Source organism: Pecten maximus, chromosome 9, assembly GCF_902652985.1.
Source record: "Pecten maximus chromosome 9, xPecMax1.1, whole genome shotgun sequence".
In the NCBI taxonomy this organism is placed as follows: domain Eukaryota; kingdom Metazoa; phylum Mollusca; class Bivalvia; order Pectinida; family Pectinidae; genus Pecten; species Pecten maximus.
This window is the reverse complement of record NC_047023.1, coordinates 37,383,424-37,399,475: the sequence shown is the minus strand read 5'-3', so window position 1 is coordinate 37,399,475 and position 16,052 is coordinate 37,383,424. Positions and strand designations below refer to the sequence as shown.

Here is a 16,052-nt window from a genome sequence, read left to right as displayed (position 1 = left end):
AGTCAGTGCTGTTCCTGTCAATGTATATTGGTCTGAGTTCAGACTGAGTCAGTGCTGTTCCTGTCAATGTATATTGGTCTGAGTTCAGACTGAGTCAGTGCTGTTCCTGTCAATGTATATTGGTCTGAGTTCAGACTGAGTCAGTGTTGTTCCTGTCAATGTATATTGGTCTGAGTTTAGACTGAGTCAGTGCTGTTCCTGTCAATGTATATTGGTCTGAGTTCAGACTGAGTCAGTGCTGTTCCTGTCAATGTATATTGGTCTGAGTTCAGACTGAGTCAGTGCTGTTCCTGTCAATGTATGTTGGTCTGAGTTTAGACTGAGTCAGTGTTGTACCTGTCAATGTATATTGGTCTGAGTTTAGACTGAGTCAGTGCTGTTCCTGTTGATGTATATTGGTCTGAGTTCAGACTGAGTCCGTGCTGTTCCGGTCAATGTATATTGGTCTGAGTTTAGACTGAGTCAGTGCTGTTCCTGTTGATGTATATTGGTCTGAGTTCAGACTGAGTCAGTGTTGTTCCTGCCGATGTATATTGGTCTGAGTTCAGACTGAGTCAGTGTTGTTCCTGTCAATGTATATTGGTCTGAGTTTAGACTGAGTCAGTGCTGTTCCTGTCGATGTATATTGGTCTGAGTTCAGACTGAGTCAGTGTTGTTCCTGTCAATGTATATTGGTCTGAGTTTAGACTGAGTCAGTGCTGTTCCTGTCGATGTATATTGGTCTGAGTTCAGACTGAGTCAGTGTTGTTCCTGTCAATGTATATTGGTCTGAGTTCAGACTGAGTCAGTGCTGTTCCGGTCAATGTATATTGGTCTGAGTTTAGACTGAGTCAGTGTTGTTCCTGCCGATGTATGTTGGTCTGAGTTCAGACTGAGTCAGTGCTGTTCCTGTTGATGTATATTGGTCTGAGTTCAGACTGAGTCAGTGTTGTTCCTGCCGATGTATATTGGTCTGAGTTTAGACTGAGTCAGTGTTGTTCCTGCCGATGTATGTTGGTCTGAGTTCAGACTGAGTCAGTGCTGTTCCTGTTGATGTATATTGGTCTGAGTTCAGACTGAGTCAGTGCTGTTCCTGTCAATGTATATTGGTCTGAGTTCAGACTGAGTCAGTGCTGTTCCTGTCAATGTATATTGGTCTGAGTTCAGACTGAGTCAGTGTTGTTCCTGCCGATGTATATTGGTCTGACTTCAGACTGAGTCAGTGCTGTTCCTGCCGATGTATATTGGTCTGAGTTCAGACTGAGTCAGTGCTGTTCCGGTCAATGTATGTTGGTCTGAGTTTAGACTGAGTCAGTGCTGTTCCTGTCAATGTATGTTGGTCTGAGCTTAGAATGAGTCAGTGCTGTTCCTGTCAATGTATGTTGGTCTGAGCTTAGAATGAGTCAGTGCTGTTCCTGTTGATGTATATTGGTCTGAGTTTAGACTGAGTCAGTGTTGTTCCTGCCGATGTATATTGGTCTGAGTTTAGACTGAGTCAGTGCTGTTCCTGTCAATGTATATTGGTCTGAGTTCAGACTGAGTCAGTGCTGTTCCTGTCAATGTATATTGGTCTGAGTTCAGACTGAGTCAGTGTTGTTCCTGTCAATGTATATTGGTCTGAGTTTAGACTGAGTCAGTGCTGTTCCTGTCAATGTATATTGGTCTGAGTTCAGACTGAGTCAGTGCTGTTCCTGTCAATGTATATTGGTCTGAGTTCAGACTGAGTCAGTGCTGTTCCTGTCAATGTATGTTGGTCTGAGTTTAGACTGAGTCAGTGTTGTACCTGTCAATGTATATTGGTCTGAGTTTAGACTGAGTCAGTGCTGTTCCTGCCGATGTATATTGGTCTGAGTTCAGACTGAGTCCGTGCTGTTCCGGTCAATGTATATTGGTCTGAGTTTAGACTGAGTCAGTGCTGTTCCTGTTGATGTATATTGGTCTGAGTTCAGACTGAGTCAGTGTTGTTCCTGCCGATGTATATTGGTCTGAGTTCAGACTGAGTCAGTGTTGTTCCTGTCAATGTATATTGGTCTGAGTTTAGACTGAGTCAGTGCTGTTCCTGTCGATGTATATTGGTCTGAGTTCAGACTGAGTCAGTGTTGTTCCTGTCAATGTATATTGGTCTGAGTTTAGACTGAGTCAGTGCTGTTCCTGTCGATGTATATTGGTCTGAGTTCAGACTGAGTCAGTGCTGTTCCTGTCGATGTATATTGGTCCGAGCTCAGACCCCAGGCCACTCTTGATTATGTTTGCTTCCCACTGATGTTATCGAAATCCCAAAATGTTTGAAGAATAAAAAATTATGCAAGGAAACAAAATCCTGCTATGTTCCTCATTTTTACAGTAACTGTAACTTTACACATTGCTGCACAAACAGAAAAGAAATCACAATTTCCACCAGGTGGCAATTTTCAAAAATAGTCTTGAAAACACAGTAACTGCATATTATGTAAATTGTATAATTATTGCATTGTTGTGTTTTACCTTTAATTTACTGTTTCACAAAGCTAACTAAAGACTATGTGATGTATTCATAATTATATGTGTGGCCTTGCATTGGTTAAAAACCTCTGTCTGACATTAAGCGCTCCCAGATACTTTTTATGTAGTTTATCTCATTGAAGGGCCAAATGAATGACCATTTATTGTCTTTTTTACAGACTATGGAGGTGCACAATGAGCTGTTAACAATAGCTTTGAAACTGAAAAAGTTGGGTATCCCGGTGTTTGTAGTGCCAGTTGGAGACACAACACAGGTAAGGTGATAAACTTCCAAGTGCTGTTTGGAATGATAAAATATAAATGATGTTTAGAACCCATACTTTACCGTGTGTAGTACAGGTGCTCCAGAACTTAAGAATACCTTTGATAGCACTTGGAAACACCAGGCAGGTCTGTTTGTTAAAATGACAGATGTTGGTAATTCCTCGTTAAATAATTCCTGTTTGATACATAGTTTAAACATAGATAGTATCTGAAATTACAGCATTGAATAAATTAATAAAGCTGAAATTACAGCATTGAATAAATTAATAAAGCTGAAATTACAGCATTGAATAAATTAATAAAGCTGAAATTACAGCATTGAATAAATTAATAAAGCTGAAATTACAGCATTGAATAAATTAATAAAGCTGAAATTACAGCATTGAATAAATTAATAAAGCTGAAATTACAGCATTGAATAAATTAATAAAGCTGAAATTTTTTTTTTTTGATTAATGCCGATTTAGAGATGATAGAGTAAGTGGTAATTGTGTTTGATGGTATTTACTGTAGATGCCGGAGGTTTACACCCGGCTGGAATCAGTTACAAATATAACAGGAGGAAAACTGCTCACTAAATCCGGAGAACTGCTCGGCCGACAGACATGGCAACAGGTGAGAGCCTCAATTACTACCGTCTTCTTTAAAATGTTCTGCTCACTTTTCAGCTCACCAGCCATAAAATGTTACACATAAAGTTTTTCTTCTTTTGGTACTAAAGTTGTCTCCCCTTTTCTTTTTAACCACAAGAAACTTTCTATTTCACCTTGGTCTCTTTTGTTTATTAGCTCACCTGCCCGAAGGGCAAGTGAGCTTATGCCATGGTGCGGCGTCCGTCGTCCGTCCGTCCGTCCGGCCGTCCGTCCGGCCGTCCGGCGTCAACTTTTTCATTTAAACAACTTCTTCTCAATAACCAGGAGGCCCAGGAACTTCATATTGGGCCTGTAGCATGCTGGGATGAAGGGCTACCAAGTTTGTTCAAATAAATGACCTTGACCTTCATTCAAGGTCACATTGGTCAAATAGGCTATAATCTTCAAACGACTTCTTCTCAATAACCAAGAGGCCCAGTGACTTGATACTGGGCCTGTAGCATGCTGGGGTGAAGGGCTACAAAGTTTGTTCAAATAAATGACCTTGACCTTCATTCAAGGTCACATGGGTCAAATAGGCTATAATCTTCAAACGACTTCTTCTCAATAACCAAGAGGCCCAGCGACTTGATATTGGGCCTGTAGCATGCTGGGGTGAAGGGCTACTAAGTTTGTTCAAATAAATGACCTTGACCTTCATTCAAGGTCACATTTGTCAAATAGGCTATAATCTTCAAACGACTTCTTCTCAATAACCAAGAGGCCCAGGGACTTGATATTGGGCCTGTAGCATGCTGGGGTGAAGGGCTACTAAGTTTGTTCAAATAAATGACCTTGACCTTCATTCAAGGTCACATTGGTCAAATAGGCTATAATCTTCAAACGACTTCTTCTCAATAACCAAGAGGCCCAGTGACTTGATATTTGGCCTGTAGCATGCTAGGGTAAAGGGCTACAAAGTTTGTTCAAATAAATGACCTTGACCTTCATTCAAGGTCACATTTGTCAAATAGGCTATAATCTTCAAACGACTTCTTCTCAATAACCAAGAGGCCCAGGGACTTGATATTGGGCCTGTAGCATGCTGGGGTGAAGGGCTACAAAGTTTGTTCAAATAAATGACCTTGACCTTCATTCAAGGTCACATTGGTCAAATAGGCTATAATCTTCAAACGACTTCTTCTCAATAACCAAGAGGCCCAGGGACTTGATATTGGGCCTGTAGCATGCTGGGGTGAAGGGCTACTAAGTTTGTTCAAATAAATGACCTTGACCTTCATTCAAGGTCACATTTGTCAAATAGGCTATAATCTTCAAACGACTTCTTCTCAATAACCAAGAGGCCCAGCGACTTGATATTGGTGCTGTAGCATGCTGGGGTGAGGGGCTACAAAGTTTGTTCAAATAAATGACCTTGACATTCATTCAAGGTCACATTGGTCAAATAGGCTATAATCTTCAAACGACTTCTTCTCAATAACCAAGAGGCCCAGTGACTTGATATCGGGCCTGTAGCATGCTAGGGTGAAGGGCTACAAAGTTTGTTCAAATAAATGACCTTGACCTTCATTCAAGGTCACATTTGTCAAATAGGCTATAATCTTCAAACAACTTCTTCTCAATAACCAAGAGGCCCAGTGACTTGATATTGGTCCTGTATCATGCTTGGATGAAGGGCTACAAAGTTTGTTCAAATAAATGACCTTGACCTTCATTAAAGGTCACATGGGTCAAATAGGCTATAATCTTCAAACAACTTCTTCGCAATAACCAAGAGGCCCAGGGACTTGATATTGGACCTGTAGCATGCTGGAGTGAAGGGCTACAAAGTTTGTTCAAATAAATGATGTTGACCTTCATTCAAGGTCACATGGGTCAAATAGGCTATATTCTTCAAATGACTTCTTCTTAATAACCAAGAGGCCCAGGGACTTGATATTGGGCCTGTAGCATGCTGGGGTGAAGGGCTACAAAGTTTGTTCAAATGAATGATCCTTGACCTACATTTAGGATCACAGGGGTGAAATCGGCTTAAATCTGTAAACAATAATTTTGCGATAGCCAAGAGCCTCCTAGACCAGATATTAGGCCAATAAAATGCTGGAATGAAGGACTAGAAAATTTATTAGTATGAATAAACCTAGCTTACTATGATAATCAGCATAGTATCTGTAGAAATGAACTCAATCAACTTCAAAGTTGCTGTAGAGCCAGGTGAGGGATACAGGCCCATTGGGCCTCTTGTTAAAGTCAAAATGGTTTGACCACTAGACTAGAGCTGATTAATGAAAGTTTAATGTTTTTATGATTTTCACAGATCCTAGCTTGTAATATACTGAGAATGTTGGAGAATGAGTGGGAACCTATGTCTCCTGAGGACGTCCTTAATATTATAAAGTCTTTCACTGGAGATGATCCTGAGGACATGGTAAGTTGTGTTATCTGTGAACAATTTCTTGTCATCCTCATCAGGGTGATTTAAACCACATTTAGTATTAATAGAAGTTAAGAAATTACATATTGTGTTTTGGACATCCAACCCAAGGTCAAATTTACAAGTACTGACTATAGAGTTCAACTCTTTTTGCCTTTAAAGCCCACATTTCAAACAGCTTCAAATTTGATGAAATGTGGTAATGTTAGTCAAAATCATTATTCAAACAAAAAGACAAAAAGCTTTATATGACTTCAAGAATACGGGTATATTTGCCAATGTCACAGTGATCAATTGTTTTTTTGTTTTATACTTACCAATATCAGAGGTCAGTTGTTTTTTTCTCTAACTCAATTAACTTAAGTCACATAGGTAAAGATTTGTTTTTTAGCTCATTAGTGGTCCAAAGGACCAAGGTGAGCTTATGCCATACCATGGCGTCCGGCGTCCTTCTGTCTGTCCCTCAACAATTGACTTCTTCTTCATAACGGCTGATTGGAATTAAACAAAATTTGACTGGAAGTATGTCTAGGTGGTTGATATTCAAAATTGTACAAATGGTTGGGTTGACTCTCCAGGGGCCAAGAGGCAAGGCCAAACGGGATGAATTTAGCTATATTGATATAAACAACTTTTTTCCAAAAACAAACAATGGGTTTTGCTCATATTTGTCTGAAAGCATCATTATTGGGTGGGGATTCAGAATTATACAACTGATGGGGCTGATGGGGACCTGAGGGGCCAGCCAAAAGGGGTCAATTTGGCTAAAGTGATATAAACAGCTTCTTCTCTAAAATTCATCAATGGATATGGCTGATATTTGACTGCAGGTAGCACCTGTATTGGATGTGGATTCAAAATTGTACAAATGGTGGGGCTGGGGTGTTTTTCCACCACAAGGGACTTAGTTTCTTTAAACACAATAATGTTTTTAAAATCAATACCTGGGGTCTTTTCACACCTCTAGGGAGTCTGGACTTTGACTCTGGGTATATCGTTGAAGTGGTTGAGATCCTCACCCTATAACCGTACGCAGTATTGTTCAAATTCAATAAGTACACCTATCAATGAATTGAACATGAACATTATCTTGAAGTTTGGTCAAATCCAACCTGGTGAGCATTACAGGCCCTGAGGGCCTCTTGTTTTCTGTATTTTGTTATGTTACTTTGCCTTGATCGTGAAATGTTTTTGGAAATATTCTATAAAAAATTTGATTTAGAAAAACATATACTTCTAGGAAAGTGTTCAAAGGATAATGAAGGAAAGAAATGATAGAGAAAGAAACGAAGATGATATTCGTTTGCTCCTCAAGCAGACCGGAGAGCCTGGTGAACAGCTATGGAAAGAATTTCCTTTGGGGGAACGAGTACAAGAAGTACACGATGATGACCGAACAGGCACCGTTGTTGGCCATTTACCCCACAGTTAGTACTTACAAATATACAGTTTCTCTTGTGTGTTTAGAGTTCTGTGAAGTTGTCATATCTATAAGTGAGGGCAGACATGCCTCTGATGACCAAAAATAGGGAGATTCAGATCTTCAAATCGGTACATGTAGCATAGCATTTTGTTGACAAATACTTTTCAAAATATATACAAGTTATATACAATAAAAAAGACAAACAAAAAAACACATTTGAATAACAGATTTTATTGATGTTGGTCATCAAAATATTTTGCTTTTGTTTTCATTGATAACAGTGAACAAAGAGTCTCATTGTTCATCTCAGACCTGAAACAAGAATGAATCTGTTCACACATGAAATTACCCTTTTACATTTGATATTTGAGTTAGTGATTGACATCACTGTTTTCACAATCTTGCTCATCTCAAGGAGTCATTTGCAGCAGAATTTGCTTGAAAGAAATAAAAATGTGTCAACTTTCTTATTTTTATTCCTTGACTGTGTGTGTTCCGATGTTTATCTACATTTTGTATCCCATTTTTCCTACCATGACTGACCAAAAAATATGCACAAAATCATACATTTTGATCCAATCATTGTATTGAATGACGAGTTTATTTCTTACAGAAACATTTTTGACCTTCTACTCCAGACTGACAAGCAAATAAATTAAAGTACATGTTTTATATCTTCTTTTTTTCTTCCTCCTCAGCGGAGTCGCTGATATCTGACGTTTTGTTGTAGCTAATATGAGTTCACGTTCGGTGTCAATAATGTGATTGAATACGTAGTCAATAGACTAATTGTAAAACGTTCTTGTTATTAAGACCCGCTATGATATTTTTTCGCTCTTACGTTTACACCAGCTGATAAATATGCTCTAACAGTATGTTTAGTACTTCACGTGGTGAGGATTTCAGACCAGCTTCATTGAAAGGTTTCTTGTGAGAACAAGTTCTTAGTCAACAAATATGGCTTCCCCCAAGCCAAACCGAGAAATCTTATGGAATTTCCTTATTTTGGTAGAAATATCAATAAAGCGGAAGATTTTGACAGTTAAGTGGTAGGCGGAGGATCAGTCTAAAAAGCAGTAGACTACGGCTGGAATTGGTAGAGTTAACATGTCTGAGTAAAAGTTTTAATCTAAGTTAGGGGTATATGTGTATATGTATATTTTAATTTCAATGCATTTAAAAGTGATTTCCTTTCTAAAAAAATAAGTTTCAATGAATACACTTGATTCTTGTATGATGATTAGATAATGTTTATTGAAGTTTAAGTGCAAGTGGAAAAAGCTATCATACTGGTGTTGACATAAAAATTGTTTTGGCAAGTGGAATGATTGCATGTCTGTTATATACCCGGGTATGACCCTGCATGTCTGTTATATACCCGGGTATGACCCTACTCATTTCGTATACCCGGGTATGACCCTACTCATTTCGTATACCCGGGTATGACCCTACTCATTTCGTATACCCGGGTATGACCCTACTCATTTCGTATACCCGGGTATGACCCTACTCATTTCGTATACCCGGGTATGACCCTACTCATTTCGTATACCCGGGTATGACCCTACTCATTTCGTATACCCGGGTATGACCCTACTCATTTCGTATACCCGGGTATGACCCTACTCATTTCGTATACCCGGGTATGACCCTACTCATTTCGTATACCCGGGTATGACCCTACTCATTTCGTATACCCGGGTATGACCCTACTCATTTCCTATACCCGGGTATGACCCTACTCATTTCCTATACCCGGGTATGACCCTACTCATTTCCTATACCCGGGTATGACCCTACTCATTTCCTATACCCGGGTATAACCCTACTCATTTCCTATACCCGGGTATGACCCTACTCATTTCCATACAAAGCATAAGCAAATATGTCTTGCCTATAGACATGACAACTGGAGAATATTGTTACCAGAGGGGTCATCTTGAAAACATTAAAATCTGCAAATATAACTTGCACTGCCGCTTCAAGGGGAATAACTCTAACTCAAGTGATATTGGGTAATTTTAGCTTGTACCTTAATTAAACTGAGTATGATACATATGAATTGTGACTCATGGTGAGTTTATTTATACAGAGAAAGCCTTGGTACAGTGGGATAATAAGTCGACTGGTGAGCTAGAATCTAAAGAAATGTCCTGTCTGGTCAAGGGTTCCACAAGAGATTGTAGAGAATACCTGGGTGAAACTCATGTGGTTGGATCAAGGGTCCGGAGAAGTAGGTTCAAAGATCTCATTGTAATGTCTTGTTCATACACCTTTTTGTGTCATCTTTTAATTTCATTCAATAAAATCTATGCGGATATATATTTCTCCTAAAAAATATTCATATTTTAATAATGCTGTGCATGTCTGCTACAATTTAAATTCATGTACACTTTGTATTAATGTCAGTAAATTTTAAAGTTACCTGGTAAATTCAAAATTCTTCAAAATGGAAATTTTCTCTTTCAGTAAATTGTGCGAATGATGTGCCCCAGATCAGTATGGATACTTCAGAAGTGGGCATTGTGCTAACTTTGTCTGCACTTCAGCCAAATGTAGTTTACGTAAGTACAATTTATGAACATCACCTAGCATTGTTTACCATTGATTCAACTTCAAAAGGGAATCTATTCTTGATGAAAAACTACAGATTAGGTTGTTTAATGTTATAAACCCTTTTGTGATGTCTATTTTAGGTTGCTTGGGAGGAGAGTGGGATATGCAGACACTTGAGTTCTGATATCTGCAGGTAAGTTTAAAAAAAAAAAAAAAATACTGAACATATGGCTTCTTTACACCTAAATAGTATGACAACATGAACATGACCTTCATGTACAGTACTGTAGGCTTGGGGGTCACTACATGTACAGTACTGTAGGCTGGGGGGTCACTACATGTACAGTACTGTAGGCTGGGGGGTGACTACATGTACAGTACTGTAGGCTGGGGGGTGACTACATGTACAGTACTGTAGGCTTGGAGATGACTACATGTACAGCACTGTAGGCTGGGGGGGGGGGGGGGGGGGGGGGGGGGGGGGGGTGACTACATGTACAGTACTGTAGGCTGGGGGGTGACTACATGTACAGTACTGTAGGCTTGGGGGTGACTACATGTACAGTACTGTAGGCTGGGGGTGACTACATATACAGTACTGTAGGCTGGGGGGTCATTACATGTACAGTACTGTAGGCTCGGGGGGGGGGGGGGGGGGGTGGGTGACTACATGTACAGTACTGTAGACTGGGGGGGGGGGGGTGACACATGTACAGTACTGTTAGGCTGGGGGGGGTTGACTACACTGTACAGTACTGTAGTTGGGGGGTGACTACATGTACAGTACTGTAGTCTGGGGGGGGGGGGGGGGTAACTAACATGTTACAGTATGTAGGCTTGGGAGTGACTACATTTTACAGTACTGTAGGCTGGGGGGTGCACCACATATCAGTACTGTTAGGCTGGGAGTGACTACATGTACAAGACTGTAGGCTGGGGTTGTGGGACTAATGACAGTACTGTAGGCTGGGGGGGGGGTGACTACATGTACAGTACTGTAGGCTGGGGGGGGGGGGGGTTAACTACATATACAGTACTGGAGGCTGGGGGGTCATTACATGTACAGTAAGGTAGGCCTGGGGGGACTACATGTACAGTACTGTAGGCTGGGGGGGGGGGGGTAAACTACATGTACAGTACTGTAGGCTGGGGGGGGGGTGACTACATGTACAGTACTGTAGGCTGGGGAGTGACTACATGTACAGTACTGTAGGCTGGGGGTGACTACATGTACAGTACTGTAGGCTGGGGGGGTGACTACATGTACAGTACTGTAGGCTGGGGGGTGACTACATGTACAGTACTGTAGGCTGGGGGGGGGGGGTAACTACATGTACAGTACTGTAGGCTTGGGGGGGGGTGACTACATGTACAGTACTGTAGGGGGGGGGGGGACTACATGTACAGTACTGTAGGCGGGGGGGGGGGGGGGTGACTACATGTACAGTACTGTAGGCTGGGGGGGGGGGGGTAACTACATGTACAGTACTGTAGGCTGGGGGGTGACTACATGTACAGTACTGTAGGCTGGGGGTGACTACATATACAGTACTGTAGGCTGGGGGGGGGTAACTACATGTACAGTACTGTAGGCTGGGGGGGGGTGACTACATGTACAGTACTGTAGGCTGGGGGGTGACTACATGTACAGTACTGTAGGCTTGGGGGGTGACTACATGTACAGTACTGTAGGCTGGGGGGGGGGGGGGGTAACTACATGTACAGTACTGTAGGCTGGGGGGGTGACTACATGTACAGCACTGTAGGCTTGGAGATGACTACATGTACAGCACTGTAGGCTTGGGGGTGACTACATGTACAGTACTGTAGGCTGGGGGGGTGACTATATATACAGTACTGTAGGCTGGGGAGTGACTACATGTACAGCACTGTAGGCTTGGGGGTGACTACATGTACAGTACTGTAGGCTGGGGGGGGGGGGGGGGGTAACTACATGTACAGTACTGTAGGCTGGGGGGGTGACTACATGTACAGTACTGTAGGCTAGGGTGACTACATATACAGTACTGTAGGCTGGGGGGTCATTACATGTACAGTACTGTAGGCTTGGGGTGACTACATGCACAGTACTGTAGGCTGGGGAGTGACTACATGTACAGTACTGTAGGCTTGGGGGGTGACTACATGTACAGTACTGTAGGCTGGGGGGTCATTACATGTACAGTACTGTAGGCTTGGGGTGACTACATAATTACGTAGGGGGGGTTACATGACAGATTAGGTGGGGGTGATAATGTACAGTCGTAGGCGGGGGGGTTTACATGTACAGTACTGTAGGTGGGGGGGAAATAATTACAGTATGTAGTTTGGGGGTATCTACAGTACTGTGGTGGGGGGTATCATGTACAGTAGTGGTTGGGGGGGGGGGGGGGGGGGGATTACATTACAGTACTGGGGCGGGGGGGTGATACATTACAGTATGTAGGGGGGGGGGTATTTAATGTACCCCCAACTTACCCCCCCCGGGGGGGGGAAAAAAAATTTTTCTAAATTCTATTGTTTTACATTTCTACTACTTTACTCATTAAAACCCTTTTTTAAACTTCTTTTAAAACTAATTTCCCATTTAAAGAAACGGGGGGGTACTCTTACATCTGGCTTTCATTCCTACATCTGTATTTTCCCTATTCCCATATCCCGTACTTTTATTTTCTTCAGTCAAATTAACATGCAACACCCGGGGGTCATTACATGTACAGTACTGTAGGCTCGGGGGTGACTACGTATACATATACAGTACTGTAGGCTTGGGGGTGACTACATGTACAGTACTGTAGGCTTGGGGTGACTACATGTACAGTACTGTAGGCTGGGGGGTCATTACATGTACAGTACTGTAGGCTCGGGGGTGACTACGTATACATATACAGTACTGTAGGCTTGGGGGGTGACTACATGTACAGTACTGTAGGCTTGGGGGTGACTACATATACAGTATTGTAGGCTTGGGGTGACTACATATACAGTACTGTAGGCTTGGGGGTGACTACATATACAGTATTGTAGGCTTGGGGGTGACTACATGTACAGTACTGTAGGCTGGGGGGTCATTACATGTACAGTACTGTAGGCTTGGGGATGACTACATATACAGTACTGTAGGCTTGGGGGTGACTACATGTACAGTACTGTTGGCGGGGGGGGGGGGGGGGGGGGGGGGGGTTGACTACATGTACAGTACTGTAGGCTGGGGGTCACTACATGTACAGTACTGTAGGCTGGGGGATGACTACATGTACAGTACTGTAGGCTGGGGGGGGGGGGGGGGGGGTGACTACATGTACAGTACTGTAGGCTGGAGGGTGACCACATGTACAGTACTGTAGGCTTGGTGTGACTATATGTCAGTACTTTTCTTTTTCCTGAATATCCAAGAAACCTAGAGACTTGATATTGGGCATGTAACAGGCTTGGATGAATTAGGGCTACCAAATTTATTCAAACGAAGGAACTTGACTGACATTCTAGGTCACAGGGGTCAAAAAGGTTCTGAGTTTTAAACAACTACTTCTTTATAAACGAGAGGCCTAGGGACTTGATATTATATAGGTAGAAAACTTTGGTGAAAGGCTACCAAGTCTGTTCAAATGAATAACCTTGACTTACTTTCAAGGTCTCAGAGGTCAAATAGGCTAAAATCTTTAAACAGCTTCTTGTCAATAACCAAGAGGACCGGGGACTTTGTATCTGGTCTGAAGCATACTGGTATGAAGGCTACCAGATTCAATTGAATGACCTGTTTTCAAGGTCACAGGGGTCAAATGTGTTTAACTCTTTAAGCAATGTTTCTTGATAGCCAATAGACTCCCTAAACCTGATATTGTGCCAATAGTATGCTGGAATGATATGGAGAGTTAAAAGGGACATAATTATATGTTTAACTTTTCTTGTTTGTTTAACTATTTAACTTATTGTTTTGATTATTGTTCCTTTATCTTTTATTTTTTCATTTCTTTATTTTTACATCGTGATAAGTGTTGATATTTAATTTCTTTTATTCAGCGGTAGATAGTTTGTGTTTCTTTGTTTTATATTCCTATTCCTGCAGACTGATGCTATAAACTAAGTAAAATTGTGTTTAACAATTTTAGATATTAGTCGGCTATTTCTATTTTGTGACCAAACACTTTGATTTAATATGTCATTTTTTCAGTTTCTGCTTGATAGTTTTATGGTTTTCAAATGTAGTGGTTTAATACCGCATTTTCCTCTTTTCCTATTTGGTTATTTAAGTATATTTTGTTTCACAACAACAATGTAAGTGTTTCAGAATTGTATCCCAAAAAACCCTTGATGCATTTTTTAAAACTTTTCTAACACCAGGGGGCAGTAAAATCTAAACATAAATATATAATCACGGGGCGCTCCCCAACAATCACCGACTGGTAACTTCATATTATGATTTTATCAAAACGGTTAAATCCTAGGCATTGTGCTTTTTAGGTATGTAATTATTAGTATTGAGACACCGTTTGTGTACCAATAAAATATTTGTTTTTGACGATTTTTCCGTGTCGTTTTACGACATCGCTCAACTTTTGTGACGGAAGTGGGTCAATCAGCTAGACCAGCGTCCATCTTTTCGATAACAAATGTAATCTCTTACGGAGTCGTAGGTTTCCAGTAGGTTTCCTAGGTCTAGTGTAAATGTTACGTGTTCATTAACGTTTTAGAGACAGGCGACGTTTAAATATGTAATATTTAATGTCTTTATTGTTTGTTTGCTTAATGAAATTACTGTGTCGTTAGTTTATGCTTTGATGTCTTGATCAGCTGATATTTAGCCCACCATCATCAGATGGTGGGCTATTCAAATCGCCCTGCGTCCGTGGTCCGTGGTCCGTCCGTCCGTCCGTCCGTAAACAATTCTTGTTATCGCTATTTCTCAGAAAGTACTGAATGGATCTTTCTCAAATTTCATATGTAGGTTCCCCTTGGTGTCTAGTTATGCATATTGCATTTTGAGACCAATCGGAAAACAACATGGCCGACAGGCAGCCATCTTGGATTTTGACAATTGAAGTTTGTTATCGCTATTTCTTAGAAAGTACTGAAGGGATCTTTCTCAAATTTCATATGTAGGTTCCCCTTGGTGCCTAGTTATGCATATTGCATTTTGAGACCAATCGGAAAACAACATGGCCGACAGGCAGCCATCTTGGATTTTGTCAATTGAAGTTAGTTATCGCTATTTCTCAGAAAGTACTGAAGGGATCTTTCTCAAATTTCATATGTATGTTCCCCTTGGTGCATAGTTATGCATATTGCATTTTGAGACCAATCGGAAAAAAACATGGCCGACAGGCAGCCATCTTGGATTTTGACAATTGAAGTTTGTTATCGCTATTTCTCAGAAAGTACTGAAGGGATCTTTCTCAAATTTCATATGTATGTTCCCCTTGGTGCATAGTTATGCATATTGCATTTTGAGACCAATCGGAAAAAAACATGGCCGACAGGCAGCCATCTTGGATTTTGACAATTGAAGTTTGTTATCGCTATTTCTCAGAAAGCACTGAAGGGATCTTTCTCAAATTTCACATGTAGGTTCCCCTTGGTGCCTAGTTTTGCATATTGGGACCAATCCAAAAACAACATGGTCGACAGATAGCCATTATCGCTAAATCTTAAATTTTATATATAGATTCCCCTTGTTTGAAAAGTACTAGCTATAGAGGGCTGTTTCTGAATTTACACATATTAGTAAGACTTAGAGGAAGGGAAAAGTAGAGAAAAGATCAATCTGACATGGAACCTATGAAGATCATTCAATGGTGGGCGCCAAGATCCCTCTGGGATCTCTTGTTGTTTATGTTGTGGAGCAACGACATTTCGAGAATCATATCTCGTACATATAGCTTACGATGACACGAACTTTCAAGGAACTACGTATACTGTACATGTACTTCAGTACACACTAGCAGTATATTAAATAATTCTTTTTCAGTAATAGAAGTTTTTTTTCTCAAATTCTTAATAAAATATCTAGATATGTTCTAGACTTCTAATGCTTTAAATTTTGACAGTGTCAAATTACACTGTATATCATCTGTTGCATTGATTAATAAATGAACTAAGTTTTCAAATATATTTAAACCCTTCACTTTTATGCACCAAAGAAAGCAATATGCAAGAAAGCTGTTCTGACAAATTTTAAGCTAAAATATTGTCAATTGTTATGTTGCATTAGGAAAAATTCTGTTGCTTTGGGTGTATAGAAAGATGTCATGCATTTTTTTTTATCTTTTAAAATTAAATCAATTTCAATTTATTACAAAAA

At 40.7% G+C, this 16,052-nt stretch overlaps 1 protein-coding gene across 1 annotated transcript in view; it reads left to right on the top strand.

The window, feature by feature from the left end:
• The window catches only part of LOC117334820, a 56,017-nt gene that overhangs the window by 26,315 nt on the left and 13,650 nt on the right, over positions 1-16,052 (top strand). Inside the window, exons 11-17 of the mRNA XM_033894638.1 lie at positions 2,640-2,735; positions 3,259-3,360; positions 5,656-5,766; positions 7,013-7,199; positions 9,288-9,428; positions 9,665-9,759; positions 9,892-9,944. Coding sequence (XP_033750529.1) covers positions 2,640-2,735; positions 3,259-3,360; positions 5,656-5,766; positions 7,013-7,199; positions 9,288-9,428; positions 9,665-9,759; positions 9,892-9,944 — 785 coding nt within the window. The remainder of the gene's footprint in view (positions 1-2,639; positions 2,736-3,258; positions 3,361-5,655; positions 5,767-7,012; positions 7,200-9,287; positions 9,429-9,664; positions 9,760-9,891; positions 9,945-16,052) is intronic.